The sequence below is a fragment of the Brachycentrus maculatus genome, unplaced genomic scaffold (genome assembly GCF_059751285.1).
Source record: "Brachycentrus maculatus isolate JH-2025_06_01 unplaced genomic scaffold, ASM5975128v1 h1tg000066l, whole genome shotgun sequence".
NCBI lineage: Eukaryota > Metazoa > Arthropoda > Insecta > Trichoptera > Brachycentridae > Brachycentrus > Brachycentrus maculatus.
Window position 1 is genome coordinate 2,010 of NW_028280820.1, and position 20,080 is coordinate 22,089.

The 20,080-nt window shown below is 29.9% G+C and overlaps 1 protein-coding gene across 1 annotated transcript in view; it reads left to right on the forward strand.

Annotated features, from left to right (window-relative positions):
- Positions 1 to 1,574: 1,574 nt before the first annotated feature.
- LOC148311342 (acid sphingomyelinase-like phosphodiesterase 3b) overlaps positions 1,575 to 20,080 on the forward strand; it is a gene marked incomplete at its 5' end in the record, with an annotated part of 89,394 nt that continues 70,888 nt past the window's right edge. The window contains one exon of the mRNA XM_088256761.1: positions 1,575 to 1,753. Within this exon, the coding sequence (XP_088112887.1) occupies positions 1,575 to 1,753 (179 nt within the window). The remainder of the gene's footprint in view (positions 1,754 to 20,080) is intronic.

The following is a 20,080-nucleotide window of genomic DNA, read 5'->3' on the forward strand; positions in this document are numbered from 1 at the left end:
TCTAAGAATTTTTATTACATGTATGTACCTACACACATAATTTATGAAATCAAAAGACACAAAAAGTTTGTTCTATAATTTTTTTATTGAAAAATATTTTCTCAATTTATTTATTCGTTTTTTTCATTTTTATGAGAATCCTTTGTGCTATGATTCAAAATATTCTGAACACAAAATTACAATATTCATAATTAATACAAATGAAACTGCTTAAAACTGTGGTAAATTCGTGGGTAACCGACTCCAGGGGTTCAAATTACTATCCAAAATATACGATAGTTCAAACGGTCGTGACTTCAAACTATGCCTACATATTTAAATACAACATTTCGCTTCACTTACTCCTGCGAAGGTCGGATCATCTTCAGTTATTTAAACAGCCTTAGTTTTCGTCTACAATTAGAATTTTCAAGGAACCCCTTAATGTTTCAACTAGTTCACCCTTTGTCGCGAGGAATTTAGGAGGGTTTGTTAGGATGTGTACTCGGCGTCAGTCATTTTACTTCAAGTTATTTACTCTTGAGGGAGGAATGTGCCCCGAATACTGTCATAGAAGTATGAAGATGGTTACAGGGACTGCTCCCATACTTTATACTCCTACTCATGTATAATAGTGTAGCACTGCGTGGCTCATACCGTGACTTGGCCAGTCAAATACAGTTAGCATATTTTCGTATAAAAGCCTTCAGAAGTCTAGCGTAAATAATGGCTTGACAAGCACGATGCCTTTTATGTAGATTAGAGAGTAAGTCAGTGAATATTTAATACATTATGTGAGGGACAATAAACGTACTCGCCGGTTTAGTTCGAAGCGAATTTAATTACCTACTACCTTCTCAAGTATTCAGAGACTACTATTTTAATAATCTTTACTGCAAAACAGCGAAACGATTTCTCTGAAAACCCAAAAAAAAACATTTAATTCATCCAGAAATCAATTCCAATTGCTTTTTGTTCATTCAACAATTCGAAACTGTTTTTTGCACCTACACTTTTTTGCTACTAAAATAATATATCCTATACAATTTTTGAATTAGTGACGTAAGTGAATTATTCGACATCTCATCAAAGATGAAAAAATAATTCTTATAATTGGAGAAAATCCAGATTTGTGAACAAGTATTTAGACACACTCAAAATGTTGTCACTGATTAAATCAAACTAGCAATGATTTTATTATTATTTATTGTTAGAATTGTGATTTCGGGACATATGATTTGAACGCTCTTTTGTTCATTTATCAATTAAATTAAGACTTATTTCTTAGAAACAATACCTTGTAACCAACCAAAAACAATAAAAAGTCATGCTAGACAAAGTAATATTGGTCAAGTCAACCTTATACACCCGTTTGAAATGATCTTTTAATGATCAAAATATGTGAATACGTATTTCGTTTTGCGATAACACCCTTTTTTCCCATGAATTATAATTTGTAGCAAATTAGCAAATGTTTTTTTTCTTGCTGCTCACATTTGATCTGTTTCAGGCTCAATATCTTCTTGTAATTCACATTTTTGGTCTTTTTTTGGGTGCTATTTATTCATTCAACTCATATTTTTCCATTGTTTCAGGTGGATACTATACAATAGAGCAGTCTCATAGTAAATTGAGAATCATCGCTCTGAACACCAACTTAATGGTGGGAGGAAAAGACAAGTTGAGAGCCGACGACAAGGAGACAATTCTCATGACCAAACAGTGGGAATGGCTGGAAAAGATGTTGCAGAAGTCCAGAAACAACAAAGAAATGGTAGGAAATATATTCCATTATTTTATTGCTAGCCTACCTCACTGAAAATTAAAATATCATTTTCTGAAGATACCGACACTATGCGCCAGATAATTTATAAATAGGTAAACGCATAGCTGAAAAACAAAGAATAAACCGAAATGCCGGTCTTGTTCGTGAAATTCTTGTCAATAAATTGAAGATTATATATTAAATTGTTCACGAATAGTAATTGGAATGGTCAAAATAGGTAAAAAATGAGTGAGAAAAAACGACAAAACTAATATATATGAGTCGACTGTAGTAAAAAAATACGAGGTAAAGAGAAAAGCAGGAGAAGACCGAGGAAAACTTGGTATGACGTAGTATGATATGGTGCTTGTTTAATTTCGCGTTTTGAAACAGTTTATTAAAAATTAAGAAAAAAAAAATACAAAACAATAAAGGATCTGCAAATAAAATACAAATTGAGTTAAAAAAACGCTTTAAAATAATGTGTCTTCATTCTGTGCATAAAAAATTACTTTTTACATATTTTTATTTATTTAAATTGTTTTATTTACAGAGACGTATGTATACATTTATTTGATATTATTAATATATTTAAAGGCTGTTTTTTTTTCTTAATATAAGTAACTTTTTTAAATATTATCGATAATGTTGTTCGAAATAAAGGAAAAGGAGACGAAAACTTGGTATGAAGCATTTGAAAAACTTGGCCAGAACGGAAGTAAGGATAATCGAGGGGTGAGTATGAGGAAATGTATGAATATGAAATCAACGACTAATATTTGCAAGGAAACTGTATTGTGTTGTTCTCTGAGTCAATTAGATTTAAAAAAGGTTTTTATTGATTATATTATTTCTGTTTTACACATTAATGAAAAACAACGTTTTGTTATTTAAAACTGGTACTAGAAATAACTTCTAGATCAGCTGTTTTTTCGGTTACACTCGTATTAAATACATATTATTATGTTTTGCTTATTTAAACTTAAATACAGGTTGGGAATGAAAAGGTTTTTTCATACATTATGCAATATCGTCATTTCAATTCATTACAAAACCATTACATCACAACAGTTTACTAACAAACAGTTTTAGATATTTTCATTACATTAATGAAAGGGAGCGTTATGATTGATGATATATTTTTTATCGAAAGAAACTATGTTAATATAACCTTTATATTGAGTTTCAAACGATAGCTTACTAGGTTTTATCATGTCGACATTGTTGACAAGGAATAAAAAAACCGAAAACACAGATTCGCGCCTCGTGAATATTTGAGAAGAGGTATTTTCATTTTAAAGATGTGGAGTGTGTTGGATTTTATATGCTTTACTACTTTGTTACTAGAAATATGTTTAATATCTGGGTTTTGACTTTGTTTTTTAAAATTTTTCGTTTTATTTTGAAAGTTCAATAATTTCTTTTATTATTTTGCTTGTAGATTTCGCTTGAAAACAAAAACGTTAATAAACTATTGCATTACCAACTTGCGCATTACTTTTTGTTGATCTTACATAATATTATAATTATGTACATAATATAATAATCTTATAATAAAATAAAACCCTCATCCGCACCCAATGGTGCATAGGGCACTGCGTCGTTATTTTGATCGTTTACACATGAAGGAAAGGTGATCAGCCCTCCGCCTCAGGTACCAGTCTAGGGTAATATTAAATAAATATTATAGTGAAAAAATTCCCCTTGGGAATCGAACCCGGGACCTCCAGAACGGTAGCCGAGCGTGCTGACCATTACACTACGGAGGCGGACAAATAATCTTAGAGAACACTAAATCTACGTTGATATGCTAAATGGATATGTACCTCTGGTATCTCTAAAAATCTCAAAGCTTTTACTAAAAACTCGACCAATAATCATGTTTGAACAGGTCGGGAAGTCACCTCTTAAAACTCCACAATTTTTTTTGTATTTGCGCCAATTCGAAACGTTAATATATAAACGTTAATATATACGTTAATATATAAAATGGGATGAAACATTTTTCGCAAGGTATATTAACAAAAATTAATGGTTCCTACCATTCTTTCCAATCGATGGTTTTCCGTTAGGTTCTGCAAAAAATCGATTTATTACCATTTACCCGTAACCAAAAAACCTCATAGAGCTATTTGAATTAAGTTGGATAAAATAATGATGGATTTATGCGTTCGCGGAATACGAAATGATTTTATTGAGTTTCTGATAGCCCGTCGCATAGACCTACCTAACATATCTACTTGGTAATCGCTTGAGCATGTTTGCCTAGAGAACAGGCGATGAATTACAGGGAAATGTCAGGAAATTTAACGTTGAGTTTAATTTTATAGTGAAATTGCCTCCATCGTAATTGTCTTAAAAAATCGTATTTATTTGAGTTAAAACATAAGTCACGATACAATAATATAAAATGGTATAATATTTTAGTAACGAGTTACTTCTCTTATAGGGTGTAATGGGAGTTTGCTATAAAAATATTTTTCAGACTGAATTTAAGATAAGATAATTTTATTTGAAAAATAACGTTAACTTAAAATTAAGTTTAAGGTACAATTTATTTTTTTTATAATATTTAACTAAATGCGTAAAAAAATTGAAGTTTTAAAAACATTAAAACCCCTAAGCTTTATAAAAACTTTTTTCTTAAATCTCATTAAAAACACATTTTAATTAATTACCCTTAGCTTGAAAAATTAAGGTGTCTTAGAAAAAAGTTAGAGAACGCGAACTTTTAAATCGATTAAATAAAAGCAAAGTGATAAAATTGTGAGAATTTCTCGACGATATATTTAAGGACTCTGTGATAGCACTCACTGCTTACGTTTAGGTTTCGGTATTAAGTACAATGAATGTATCGTTTATGTCCTAGTGATTTGAATCAAATATCATTTAGAGCACCGCTCACATTAAGACTAGTGATGTAGGTAAATTTAAAATCAAAATTTATGTCAAACAATTTTAAATATACCACAGATATATGAAAAAGCAGGCTGCCTTGGAACTGTAGTGATAAACTTATTCGTTTACAGTGCCAAAGGTATGGCGTTCGATTCTCAAAGATCTTAAAATAAATGCGATTTTTCAATACAATACTTATTTAACATTACCATGGATTGGTATCTGAAAAGTAAGACGGATTTCTTTGCCTCCATAAAATTAACTTTCAAGTTAGTATTGTTGCAATATGATCTAATACCATATGGACCATTGAGTTTGGATTAAGAGGAACATTTTTTCTCATTTGCTTAAACAGTCAAACTATTCAAATTTTATCGATTTTTTTGTTGTTGTTAAAATATATAATATTCACAATTCATTTTGCTTATAATGCAATATTTAACGAGAATGCCGAAAAAGTAATTAAGGATATATTTACTGTTTTTGTGCATCATTGAATGGTTTTCCTAATGTGATAAGTTTAACGAATCGCACGATGTTCTTCTGTCGGCCGTCTTTGGGTTCGGAAGGTTGTGTTTTTTGCTCTACACGAAATACACTTATCTATCGAAAAGCTGTTGAGTTTTCTAAACCCCTTTTTCATTATTTCATTAACGATCTTTCAGTTTTTCATCCCTTCTGCAAATAAATAAGTACTGCCTAGCCCCTCCGAGGAACGGGTCGGTCGGCGAAAAACGACCCTCCTTCGAGCCACGGATCACTAACACTTTTTTATCTCCTCGTTTTTCCCTCATACGGGCTGTCGAAGCGTTGTAGCAATCCATCACTTCTTCTTTCTCCTACAACTTTCCACTCACTTATACCTTCACATCCTGCTTCTAAACCCTACTTACGGTATTTATTCTGTTAGAATTTGCTTAAATTTCTATCTCAGATAAAATCTACCTACGATCATGTACAAATGTTTATTTTACATTTACATTCACTTTCAAATATCCTTGGTAAGTAAAGCTGTAAGATGTTTTCGTTTAATTTTGAGGTTTTTATTCGTTTCTCGTTAAGTTTAAAATACTTTTACTAAGTTTACGGGTTTGTACCAAAACTACTGTTAAATAATTTAATGTGTTTTTAACACAGTGTATAAAAAGAATAATAACTTCATTGCCTTTTATTCACTGTTTTGGTTACAAAAGTGAAAAAATTTCAAAGTCGATGTTTTATTGTAAAAAAATCCAGTTCCACGAAAAAATTCATATTATCTTGTTAAGTGTAAGAACAAAAAAACCGTACAATTTTTTTAAGTAAAATTTTAATATTCTTTTATATTATATTTTTGGTAGGTACTATTTTTTTACAACTAACCGCGCCCAATGGTGTATATGAGATATAACTGTTATCATGAACATTAATTTCATTTAAATAAGGTAATCAATTCAAGGTTTCAATTACAAGTTCATGGTTATAAAAAAGTATATTAGATTTCCACTTTAGAATAAAATGATACATTTATTTTTATCCTCCTGTAAATTAAATGCGGCAACATCACTACAGTAAATATGCTCGCTTACCACTTCCCTTCGAATGCGTTTTTCTACAAATTAATGTTAAATATTGGTTCTTAATTAATAAACAATGATAACATACAAAATGTGATTTTTACATTAAATTTGAATTCATAATATTCATACTTATTTTCATGAATTATAATAGTTTGCTTACCTATTTACCAATTTCATTGTTTCAAATAATTATTTGTCACAATTCAATTAATTTTAGTGAGTAAAATATTCGAGGGTGTCACTTAATAAATAAATAAGTATAATTAAAATGTTACTTTGTTTTAAAATTAGTGTAAATATTTTATTGTAACTTAATTATAATGTCAACCGGTTTCGAAGCTAACAGTCTACCGGTTTCAAAGCTATCAGTCTTGATAAAAAGCGGTTAGCTTCGAAACCGGTAAACGTTAAAATTAAGTCATAATAAAATATTTACAGTGATTTTAAAAGAAAGTTACATTTTTATTATATAATAGAAAATTACGAAGTTAGTGCTTCAAATATAAATTATAAATAAATATGTAGTTATAAAATAAAGTTGTAATGGTACTAAAATAGTAGTTTATAAATTGATTTGGCGTCAATTTTATATAATAATATGATGATTTTAATATACAAATTGTACACTTGTATACGACCACTCTTGAGTTTGTATAACAATAAGAACCGATCAGAATATCAGTAGTTTTTTTTTTAAATTTGCTATGTTAATATTAATAAATTCAATTGTACTCTTGTACAAGAGTTGTTTTTATATTTTAATTATTTGACTGAGAATTTCACGATTCATTTCATACATAGTAAGAAAAATAATAGATGATTTTAAACGTTAGAAACTTTCACATAAATTAATAATCTCTGAATTGAAATGATAAAGAATTATCAGATTTGAATAATAAATCTTGATATTTTAGATCTTCTGCAATAATATTTCTACCCCAGCCAAGAAATTGAAAATTATTACTGTTACATTAATAATTGCGAGTATTATTTGATTTATTGTTTTCATATTCCATGGCCTGATTTAAACTAGTGGAAATTAATGAATAATTCTCTATCAAAATTAAATTGAATTTATCAAATCATCTAAATATTAATATCAATGACTGTTTTATTAAAATATATGAGACACATTTTGACGATAATTTTATCATAATAAAAATCGTTACTTGTTATAAGAAATTAATGTTGATGAATCAGAATTCTTGTAATGTAAAAAAATACAGTTTTTTTTTTAATCAGCACTTTTTAAATTATATAGCATTAAGGGTTAGACTTGGCGCGATCAGATCAATCAGAACCTAAAATCTGGCGGTGTCAAAAGTCTGCGTAATCGGAGGGCATGTATGACTAGATGTATGGATGTGAAGGAGGCGAGGAGTGTATGTCAGGACAGAAGAGTGTGGCGTTCCATCCTCTCTGCCTACCCCTGCAGTGAAACGGCGTGATGGTAGTAGTAGTAGTGGTAGTAAGGGTTAGAAATATAATTTACACTAATAAAATAAAAATAAAAATATTTTTTTTAGTATTTTTTTTAAATCGCAGAATAAAATTCATTTCTCTTCCACACTGTACAAAATGCTATTAAATGTTGTTGAGTAGATGATGCTATTCCTTTAATTGTTTTTTTTACAGAAGTGGCACTTAATAAAGTCATTAGAACGGTTTATAATGATCCGATGTCATTAAACTGTGCTTTTGTACTTTTCCAATATTTAAGTAGGTAAAATAAAAGTGTGAATTAACAACCTTATTTTCGATAAGTCAAAAACACTATCGCTAATGACTTACTGGGAAAATTACTCTTTTAAGCTGTTATAGCGTAGATTTTATGTATTTTTATACGATGTTTATAATCGACTAAGTAAACACTTTGTTTAGGGCTCCATTAACGTCACTACATTGCTGGCTATAAATATTTACGATTTATTGATGAAATATTAATTACTTATGTTAATAATAAGTGCACATACAACATGTTTTTAACAATACCAAATCATAAAAAATAAGTAACTCGATTTAACTAGAATCAATAGTGCAAAAGGTACTGCGCTAAGCTCTTGTCGTGTGTTTGGATTCATGATCTTATAAAAGATGTGTAATCCTGATGCTCGGATACCAGATAAAAGTAATTTACAAAAAAATTGAGGTAACCAGTCATCAAAATTATTTTTGTATTTCGTATAACCGAAGAAGCTTTATTGTGTTAAGAAATCATTTATCACTTATAAATTTAGAGAATTAAAATATGATAAAAAATTATCTTGGCATATGAATCCAGAACCTATTGCACTGTAATAAAACACACTGACCACTACAATATAGATATGGTCTATTTTATGTCAATAAACCTTATATAATCGCTGGCAAAAATGAATAGTTTAACTATTTATCTGAAAGCTTCATATCATGAAACGACGACATTAAAACATTTTAAAATCTTTCTAAGTTAGCAGTTAGTGTAGTTCCCCTACCATAGAAGATGTTTTGAACTCGATGTATGGTTGTCAAAATGATTTTATTGATCTCTTATATTCACGTTAAAAGTTATTACCCCAACTGGCATCTGAAGCAGCATAAATTTAACACTATATGAATCTTATATTTTCACTAAGTACCATGCATATCTTTTTTTTTTTAATTACCCAACGTCCAAGTGACTCTGAAATCTAGCTACGGCTTATGCAACACCGCTTATCATGACCCTACTCAGGCTTCAACTTTTTAAGTTTCATAGCCTATGCCTACTCTTGAGTGGATTTACTCTTTATGTTTAAAGCTACTATAATGTCATGTAATTCATGAGTGAAAATTCTAGGCAAAAACACTCGCTTGAATATCAATCAAGATTAAAAACACTATATTTTTGTTATTTTTCAAACTGAAAATAACAAATAATGTACAAATTTGATAAAAAGTCCTCGTACATCAGTGTATGTATGTTAAATGTTGAGTCAAAAATACCTCAATTGTGTAAAAGACTTCATTATTAAACCGTACACTATATTTAACTTCTATTTTATGTGAGCGATGTCAGTTATTTTTGGGTTTGATCGGCCAGCGGTTTATTGAAATAATCCCTTGAGGTTTACATACTTTAACTACACCCAAGGGCTATTTACAAACAACTACAACTTAATGAAACATAACAATGTTACTATTAATTATTTAAATTACGAATCATTTAGTTATTCTTCCCTTTGGCAAAAAAATCTCTCTCTCGCGTTAGAAGTAAAAATTTTAAGGTTGTAAAAACACTTGATTTTATGGCATACCCCTGGTTAAAACTCCTTCATTCTTAATTAGTTTTTTGTTATTTTTTGCACTTTGTCGTTCTCTAAGGGCTCGCTCAATTTACGTGCTTATCTTTCTCTCCGTTTCATCTTTACGCACTTATCACACAGTAGAAATTGTACACTAATAAATATCATAACGTGTTCAGCTAAAGTACAGTATAATATGCAACCGTTTACTGGTTCCCTGTGCTACGTATTAACAAATTACACGCGACGCATTCACGTAGACTGTCTATGACGTATGCAACGGAGAGAATAATAACGATTCATCAACTATTTTCTTTCAACTCCCGCTTGAATTTAGAGAAGGGGAAGCGTTTCATTTTTTGTTTGATCCAGGCAAATATGTATGTATTTTGTAACCATATCGCATCTTAAGAAGTTTCACTTAAAAATAGACGAAAAAAAATAAAAATGACTGTTATTTTATCGATTTTCTATTTTCAAATTAGTATTTTGTGTATATTCATATTAATGTGACCAACCCTAATGTAACTGTGTAATCGTTTAATCAATAATTTCTTGTCATTCCCTAATAATAGAATTTTGCTGAAACGATATACTTAATAATATTTAAAAACATACTAAAAGGCAACTTTATTGATTTTTTACTGTTCTAAACGTTTGGTAGTATTCAATGAAACCTCATTAAAATAATGGTTGCTGTAGTATGTATACTTATTTTTAGCATGTACTTTAACTACTACATAAATGTTTACATACCAAATACACATTTGACCGTGACATCATTGTGGAAAAGTGCTTTCTACTAGACGAAAATTGTATGGCTTATTGAGAGCGTTATTTTTAGAATTTTTATTCTAAATTTTTCATTTGCCCAACTAACTAATCATCACGCTGCTTCTTCGCAAAGGTAGGTAGAGAGAATAGAACGCCATACCACATTCATTCATCTCTTCATATTGTACATACCCGATGATTATTTTGACTCCTGACCCGGCCGCTTTCAAGTATTTGACATACCTGATCATTGTTGGGTAATATATCCAAAATAAAACACGGTTTTTGTTGGATTGAATTCTACATTTATTTATATTTTTTTTAAAACGTAACGCGTTTCGTCTTCTTAGGACATTATCAAACACTCGTGTTCAACAGTTCAATATGGAATTCTATCAACTGTCTGCAGTTACAATAAAAAAAAAAAGTTTTCTTCAGTCTCTCTTTGCTCTTTTTTCCAACTTTATCTTTTTAATTGTTATTTTCTCACTCATTCGTTCTTTACGTCCAAACCATCTCAACACATATTTCTTAATTATATCGCGATTATTTATGATAATTAAAGAGGTTTTTTGTGGAAATACAAACTTATATAAAAACAAATACAAAGTTTGTGTTTTCATTCGTTGACGAAAACATCTGAAGTTCCCAAAACTAGTTGTGTTTACATTTAAAAAAACATTTAAAGTGGTTTAACATAGGTTTTCATTTTTTAAATTAAAAAAATATGATATTCATATTACAAATACACCCACAATACACATAAGGTGGTTTCGCAGGTCTCTGCAAAAAAATAACATTTTAATTATGTTTTTGAATTTATAAATGAATTTGTGTATGTATTTATATGTAAATACATATATATTTGAAAAATAAATACAAAAAACAAAATATTCGAAAATCAGCAAGGACTGATTTTTTTTATTCATATATGGTATTGGAAGTGTATTGTCGCTGAAAATGTATTAGATATTATCGCTTTTTCAAACAAAGCTACGCACTTTACTTCTGTATTTATACAATCAGACTTTACCGTTCCAAGCGGAAATCCAGAAGGCTTTGGAAACAGGTCCTCCGTATCGAGGGACCGGCAGTGCCGTGTTATTGATATTTGGAGTAGACGATATCAAAAGATTTCGGCTCTTTCCTTTCTTATGCATGATCGAGTTTCATATAAGAGCGACTCCACGGTAAATGGTATTCCTTTATTAAAGATGAATGGGATCTTCGATACACTCGGCGGTCTCCCGAGAAGCTTAGGTGAGCTCTTGTCCCGTTACCGATATGATTTTTTTCCGAGCGGTTGTTCTCCAGGATAAAAGAAGGTTTTTATTGGAGTTTTGTTATTTTCTCGATACACTTTATTATGTTTTGAAAGAGAAAAATAAAATACTATTAAGGAAACGGATTTCATATTCTGTTTATTACTCGAAAGGCCATATCGTCGATATTAAATATTAAAAACAAAAATTAAGTAAAGGTAATTTTTTTCTACGTAATTTTTTTATTAAAAAATTCAATATTTAAAACAAAAAAAAAAAAATATTAGTGTATTTATTATTAACACAAATATTTCAATTTAATACTATTTTTGTGAGCCTAAGCGGCTCATTATTAGAAATAGGTATCAACTTGTGGTAGAGTGGATTCGAACCGCGACACTCTGACTTAAGAGACCGCGACACTAACCACGGAACCACAACCCGACACATATTTTGCAAGATAAATGTATGGATTCAAACTTACAAACATTTTTATGATCAATTATATGAAATATCTCCTTTCAGTTTTTTTATCAAATCTAGACTGTTATATTTTATACTAAAAAACTGAAAAAACATATGTGCTGAAATAAAGATCGTAAATACAATAACGGGCATTAAATTAATGTTTTTTTCCTTTATCTGTAAGTACCGCAACTTAAGTCATTATTTCGTGTGATGCGTGATATTACTGCGTAAATGCCGTCAAAAATACTATCGAAAGTTCTTGTACTTACAGAGATATGAACGACTTCTTCACCATCAGAAATTACAGACAACCGAATGGTTCGCCATTAAATTTGGGAATTTATTTACCTGTTTTGTAGCTTTTTCTGACCTACACTATACTCATACTAATGGTCCATAGCGTACTACACGTAAACTATGCGGTTATAACTATATTGTTGATTACAAATCGTAGTTATAGGTCCTGTTCTCCTGATTTTAGGATATTTGATAAAAATATATATTTGATGGGTTGTATGCTAGATGTCGTAAGCGTGAAGGAACTCAGAGTTGAAGGATAATACTGCTCTATGGGAAAGAAAATGCAGAACAAAAGTACATAAGAAAATTAAGATGAAAGCATTGATTAGGGTACTAAGGGTTGAATTTCCATACAAATAAGATATTCCTGAAGTGATAGAGTTTCTAAGGGATTATAATACTTCCCTAGAGTCCCTTGAGTGTTGGCTAGCATAAAGCAATTTATACATGCGTATAAAGACATGAATATTTTTTTTTGTTTTAAATCATCAAACTGAATAATAATTTTTTTTTAAATATATATTATATTGTTTAAGAATTTATGGAGATATTTACTATTGAATTCAGTTAACAACCATTTTCGAAACATCCTATAAAAAAAAATTGTTTGGGGTTTTTCAAATCACAACAACGGTTAAAGCTGTGAAATATTGCAGCTTTCGTTCTGACATTTATCAAAGTGTCGTTTCAGCGTCACATCCAAGCTGTTTTGATAACATCACAATAAACCGTGGTGGCTGTTGAGTTGTATTTATTGATAGAAATATTATTTTTGAAAAAACATTATTTCTCGACCTTTATGCAGGCTTCATTAAGAGTTTTTTTTTGCTTCACTTTATGCAAGGTTTTGCTTGAGTCGATGTAGGTTTTAAGTAGGGTTTTTGCTTAAGCTTATACAATTGTATTAACATTCAGAAATAAACAAGAAGGTAATAAAAAAGTAAGCATTTATAATTAAAAAAAAAAAAAACGTTACTGGCAATGGTAATTTTTCTTAAGAAACTGTGGATAATTATCCATATAACATTTTTTTTACTCAAATGTTCAATCTAATCTCTTTACTTATTTCTACCATTTTTATCATAACTATGACTTTAAATATGTAGACACATTTTGTACTACATACATTTAACTTAAAGTAAAAAAAAAACTAACTAACCATCACGCCGCTTCCCCGCAGGGGTAGGCAGAGAGAATAGAGAGCCATACCACTCTGTCCTTGCAAACATTCTTTGCCTCTTCCACGTTCATGCATCTCCTCATACATACCCGCCGATTGTTACGACTCCTAACCTGACCACTTTCAAGTATTTGGCATACCTGATCGTGCCATGTTTTTCTTGGTCTTCCTCTGCTTCTTTTCCCACTAACATTCGCCTCATAATTTTTTTTACCGTTCTTTCGTCACTCATTCGTTCCACATGTCCAAACCATCTCAACACACCTTTCTTAATTTATTTACTTAAAGTAAATATTAAATAATAAAAATAAACTAACTAATTAACCATTAAGACTTCGCCACAGAGGTGGACAGAGAAAAATTAACTCTTTCTATTATATGCCATACCACTCTGTTTTTACAAAATTCTTTCCGTTTTCCACATTTCTGCATCTCCTTATAAATATTCGCTGAATATTCTAACTTCTGACCTTAGCACATTCAAGTATTTTAAATTCTTGAACCTACCAACTTTCTTCGGTTTTCCTCTCCCTTTATTTTCAATTACATTATTAATTGTATTCAAAATAGTTAAAAAAAAGCCTTTAAAGATATTTAAAATATGAAAATTTTGTTTGCATATAATTCTGTAATTATATGAAAATTCTAATAAGTATATTTTTTTATAAACCGAATTTAAACATATTATTTTATTACAGTTTAATTTAATTGAATTTGTTTTTATTTCAAGATCCATGAAAGTTGTTGACTTGAAAAGTAAGACTTTAATGAAATTAGTTTTAATGTGATATATAGGAAAAAATTTAGCACTTATATGCTTACATTTTGACTAAACATGTTTTGATAAAATTGAACCAGTAGATAATATGAATTTAGTTGACATAGAATAGTATAAAAAAGATGGCCGAGATAACAATCCTATGCTTTTGAATATTATAACAAAGCTTTTATCTTAAATAAAATCTTTCACGACACTGAATTTCTTTATTTTCTTTATTATGATTTCATTAAATCACTTTTTATCTTATCAAGATCATCCACGATGCGTCTATGAAATGTACAGTGAAACGTACCCTGAAATGGCGGGAAAATATGTAAGTGTACAATTTTCTAATAAGACGTGTAAAAGTTTACTGCGCAGAGCGTGTGAAACGCACATGCATTTTATTCGTTCCTTGAATGAACTCAAGTTCTCGCAATTTTTCTACGCTAGTTCTCATACTTATAATAGACTGTCGGAATAAATAATAACGATCATGTCAATTATAACCGGTTGACCGATTTGTATCGTAGAAATTTCCTCGTGTTCCGGTAACGTTACGTCACCGTCTACTTAAAGTCCGATCAAATATTACGCGTGCAGCATATGTTGAGCAAAACTCTTTTTTTAAGGGCTGCGTATCGTAGGCTCTACTCAATTAATGCTTTTGAGGAGGGTATTAAATGGAGCCCCACCCTTAATAAGGAAAGCTTTTGATAAAAACACTTACGGGCAACCGCTTAAGGGTTCCCGCTCTATTGTTCGCCCCCGAGAAGTAAAACCGGGAGTTTTATAAACAGAACACTTCAACTCGTTAAACGTTGCAATATCCGAAGGGATATTGGGTAATAAAAATACATTTATCTCGTTTTTCTTGAGTGCCCATAGCGTATTCACGTAAAGGGGCTGATATTTGAGGCGCTGGTGATCTGATCAATCTGATATGTGGTCATCTTAAATGAAATCAATCAATATATTGACATTCAGAAAGTAGCATTCGTGCAGCAAATAATAATTTGTATCTGTATTGACTTGACTTATTCCAATGATAGTCACCAAATTCTTTAATTGGTTTCATCATGTTTAATTACTTATAATTTTAAAAATATATTTCTTTTATAATTAGTTTTTCATGCTATTAACATATTACTTAATAAAAACGAAAACTTTGCTTTTTTCAATCTTATTTTATTTTGCAAGTGACCAGGTTTTGTGTTAACCGATAGCATCATAAGGCTATAAAAATATACACAAAAGGGGGTTGAGAACCACGGCTTTTTGTAATTTTTCTAATGAAACTAATAAAAAATCAATTAAAGTTGTGATTATAACAATCATCACATTTGTAATGTGATAAGAGTTAAAAGCAGGATTTTTTACAAATTTGATAACAGAAACATATTCTTGCACATGAATTTAAATAATATACGAATGTATTAGAAACCGCTGGCTGGTTCAAAGCGCCTTGTACCCTGCATTACTTACTTACTCTCTGGTAATACAGTGTTCTCTGAAATGTGAAACTTCTAGTAGTAACTTCTTATTGACAGGAAATCAATGCATTTCATGTTTGTTTTCAAATGAATCAAATAAAATGATGGTTGAAAAGGTTATAAAGTTATTTCATTATATAAAATGTAATTCAACCAAGAAATTTCAGAACATAATTTCAATCAAATTAATAACGTAGGTACATTGTGTTAATTTTTTATTTTTTTTGTCATAAACATAATTTTTTTTATGTATTTGTTTGTTTTTATACACATTTATTGAATAATCCAGAGAAATACAAATAACAACATTATCATCTTAACTTTTCACAGTACTCAATATAATTTATTAAAAAAAAATCAATCATTTTAAATAAAACGAAGAACCAATGAACTTTTTTACGGTAAAAAAAATATACCATCCCTTTTTTGTACATGAAAATATATTAAATTATCCAATAAATGAAGGAAGCCTTGAAAAATCTTATATTGACTTATATTTTCGTTTTTTCGATGTTATTATATGAAATCAAATCATAGATTTTCATAAAAGCCTTATTCAAACAATCTAGGCAGTTTTTAATGGAAGGCAAGCAATCTTAGGGCCACTTTTAATCCTGTTACATAATACATCAATAATATTGACATTTTGGTTACTTATAGAAATTATTCATTTTCTTGAGTGATTTATGCGGACGCTTTGACGTAGAAAATAAAATGTTTAAGAGTTTGTTTATTCAGTCACTCGCTCCCAACTAGTACATTTTCTTAGTTCCCAATCAATAACTTGCGAGTGGGGTCAATTTGGATCGACCTTTTTTTACCGAGAAAGGCCACTCGAAATAAAATTACTTAAATATAAAAGCAAATATTTTCTGTTATCGATGATAATATGGTTTATATCTCGTATGGTCTGATGTACATTATGCATTATGATTTTATTAAATTGATGATACTTACATTTCTTTTTGTTAATTTTGCTAAATTGAATGTTATTAGTAAGGAAAAAATTATTAATATTCAAACACAACTAGGTTGACGATTAGTTTTATTAGGTTTAATTTAAGCAGAATAAAAATAATGATCTGCTTGGTAAAAAGCTTCTTTAGATCTCACCAATAGATGTCTCTAGTTAATTTCTAGTGATTCAAGAACAAGGTTTCTAAATTGGATGGTCGTCAGCCCCATAAATGCCCAGGCTTCCATATTCTTCTTCATCTTTAATGAGATGTCATAAAATAGGTTTTAATATTTCATTGTTTTCTGTCAATTCATAAACGTATCATACGCGTAAAAGTCTATGAAAGTTAGTTACTTAGTTACAAATTTCATGCAATAATGAAATTAGTAAATTATGGAGTACAAACAGTGAAGATTTACTGTTTTAATTAGTCAAATATAAAAATATGGTAAAAGAAAACAATTATTGTTTTCTAGGTATGTAGAGATCTCCAATAAACCACAGTTAATTGCTTTTTCTCGTATCGTCAAATAATACACTTACACAAATCATAAATGATACTAAAAAAAAACTATAATGTTTTTCAAAAAGTCATTAATAAATTAAAGTAGTAGTACTCTTAATGTAATTTATTGATACTAAATTTAAACGATGGGTTCCTAATATGTATCAAGTCCTCGAGTCATTAGACATAGACCTTTATGTTGTCCAAATACTATTATAATAACGCTAAATAAATGCAATATATCAGAGAAAACCATGTCTCTTTTATAAAATTTTCCCAAAAGTATGTGATTCACATACTACACACGCAAATAAAAATAACTTTAGCTTGAAAATAACAGTTATTTGGAAAGCAGCCTTAAATCCATTATAAACATCCTGAAAAGCGAAAATTAATAAGTTATAGTCTTTCAAAATTTCATATACCAGACCTCGTTTTTCCAAGTAATAAGTGTTTTACAAGTAGTTTTACAAAAGTGAGAATTTCCAAAGTGACCGCTTACATATTTGTAACAAAATATTACACATTTGTGTTGAGCTATGTGGTGAAGTTTTCATGAATGTAATGTGTAATATATCGGATATACAACAGAATGTAACCGTTGATGCCGAAAGCACGCTGAAATTTATTTTACTACCAAGAAATTTATATTGAATAAAACCAAGGGATCGTCGCTAGGATCTTGTTCTATTTCGTATCAAAATGGATAGACATTTTCGAAATTCCCAACATGAATTTTTATGTCATACGGCTTTTGAAATTGAATTTCAAATCCATAGACCTCGTCAATCGCATGGAGCTTCCAATAATAACCTTCTCCACAGGATGCAGCATGTGTAGGACACGGGTATCAGGATCAGGGCGGCAGGAGTATGAGGAGATGTTAGCTCGTGAGGAGGTAGCGACATCTCAATATCGAGCTGTGTGAATCATGAATGTATGTACTTGGCCCAGAACACAGCCCCTCGATTTGTGCTTTCAGGTACTCGGTTTAAAGTAGATCTCAGTATTGTAGGTACTGTGTTCAGTGCTTGTTCAACCGACATTCTTTGACATGAATAATAAATATTGGATTTTCAAAATACATTCACAATGCAAACTTATATGTTAGAATATTTTGAACAGTTTTTTGATAATTATTTTAAAAAAAAAATCATGAAAACATTTACGATTATTAATATAAGTATTAATTTAACTGCATATTAAATGTTAGTATATGCTTAAGGCTTTACGTTTTTCCATTAAGCTCTGGTTACTTTGGATATTGAAAAAGATATTTATCATAAAAGAAATATATAAATTCCCCTATGAATTGAAAATGTTAATTTCACGAAAAGAACTTTTCCCCAAATATCTAACATACAGCATTCATATACTTATGTCGTACGTAGTGATTATGTTACCATACATTTATAGCATGCAGTATACTCAGAATGGTTTAATATTATTAATACATGTACAAACCCCTAGACCGCTGGAGAATAAATAATAAATACGGTAATCTCGTATACCTACTAGTGTATAGAATTATTATTATTACACTTATTCATCCATCAAAAACCTCTTCCAAACTTGCTTGAATGAATTTTTACAGTAGGTACTCAATTTATTTTGAAAATATATGTTTATATAACATACAACTTTGGGATGGAAAAAAAAGCGTTTCATGATCCAAAAAAAAATATGTTTCCGAAAAAACATCGTTATAATAGAATATTCCGTATTATATTTTCAACAACGCATATTGTATAAGCTACAAAAAAACAGCTTATAAAACCTTGTTTTTTTTAGTTATAATTATTATTTCATTGTTCGCCTCCGTAGTGTAATGGTCAGCACGCTCGGCTACCGTTCTGGAGGTCACGGGTTCGATTCCCAGGGGGATCAAATAAATGTAAGTGATTTTTTTCACTGTAATATTTATTCAATATTACATTGGATTGGTCCTGAAGCGGGGGGCTGATCACCTTTCCTTCATGTGTAAACGATCAAGATAACACTGCGTTTATATAAAGCAGTGCCCTATGTACCATTGGGGTGTGGATAAGGGTTTTATGTTTTTATATATATTTCATATTACGAAAGATATATTTTCTTCAGAAACAGGTATTCATAATATTCGAATATACCACTTTTTCAGCAAAACTCGTAAATTCCCGGATAAACGGAGAGATACAAAATTGTGTACGGAAAAAGATATGGTGCTTTGAAATTTTTCTTGTCAATAGAGCTTTCGTTTGAGATATATGTGACTGGCTTATAAATGTGTTCACAATATGTGTTGTGCCCCGGTACGTGTCTAGAAAATATTTTTATAATACCGGCGGTAAATTGTCCATGGGCGTCCTTCACAAAGCTTTGGACCCAAAAATCTTCAGAATCACGTAAAGTTTTGGGCTTAAAAGCAATCGGCCTTCGATAGTTACAACAAATCCTCGGGACGATGAAAAAGTAAGTACGTATAACGTATACAATACATTTACTAATACGTATATGTACATACCAAAACGTAACAATGAGAATGGTGGGGTCGAAAAAGGTTTCATCGTTTTGCTCCGTGAACCATAAACTGAACAATAATAATGTGAGAGCATAAAATCTAAAGAAATTACTAAATTACTTTCTGCCTTTATAATGCTAATAATTTGCTTTTTGGATAAAATTAATTATCGGGTTGTATTTGAAACATAACTTATTCAACATATAATCCATATTTTTATAATTAATTATGTTATTTAATATTTTTTTATTATTACACGTATATAAATAAATATTTTTCATTATATTCTGTAATCTTACATTATTACAAGTTCATAAACAAATGGCAAGAATTTTAATTTTGTCAAATAATGTACACACTATATTTTTCTCATTAAAATTTATCTATTCCTTTGTTCCGAATAAAAAGGTATATAA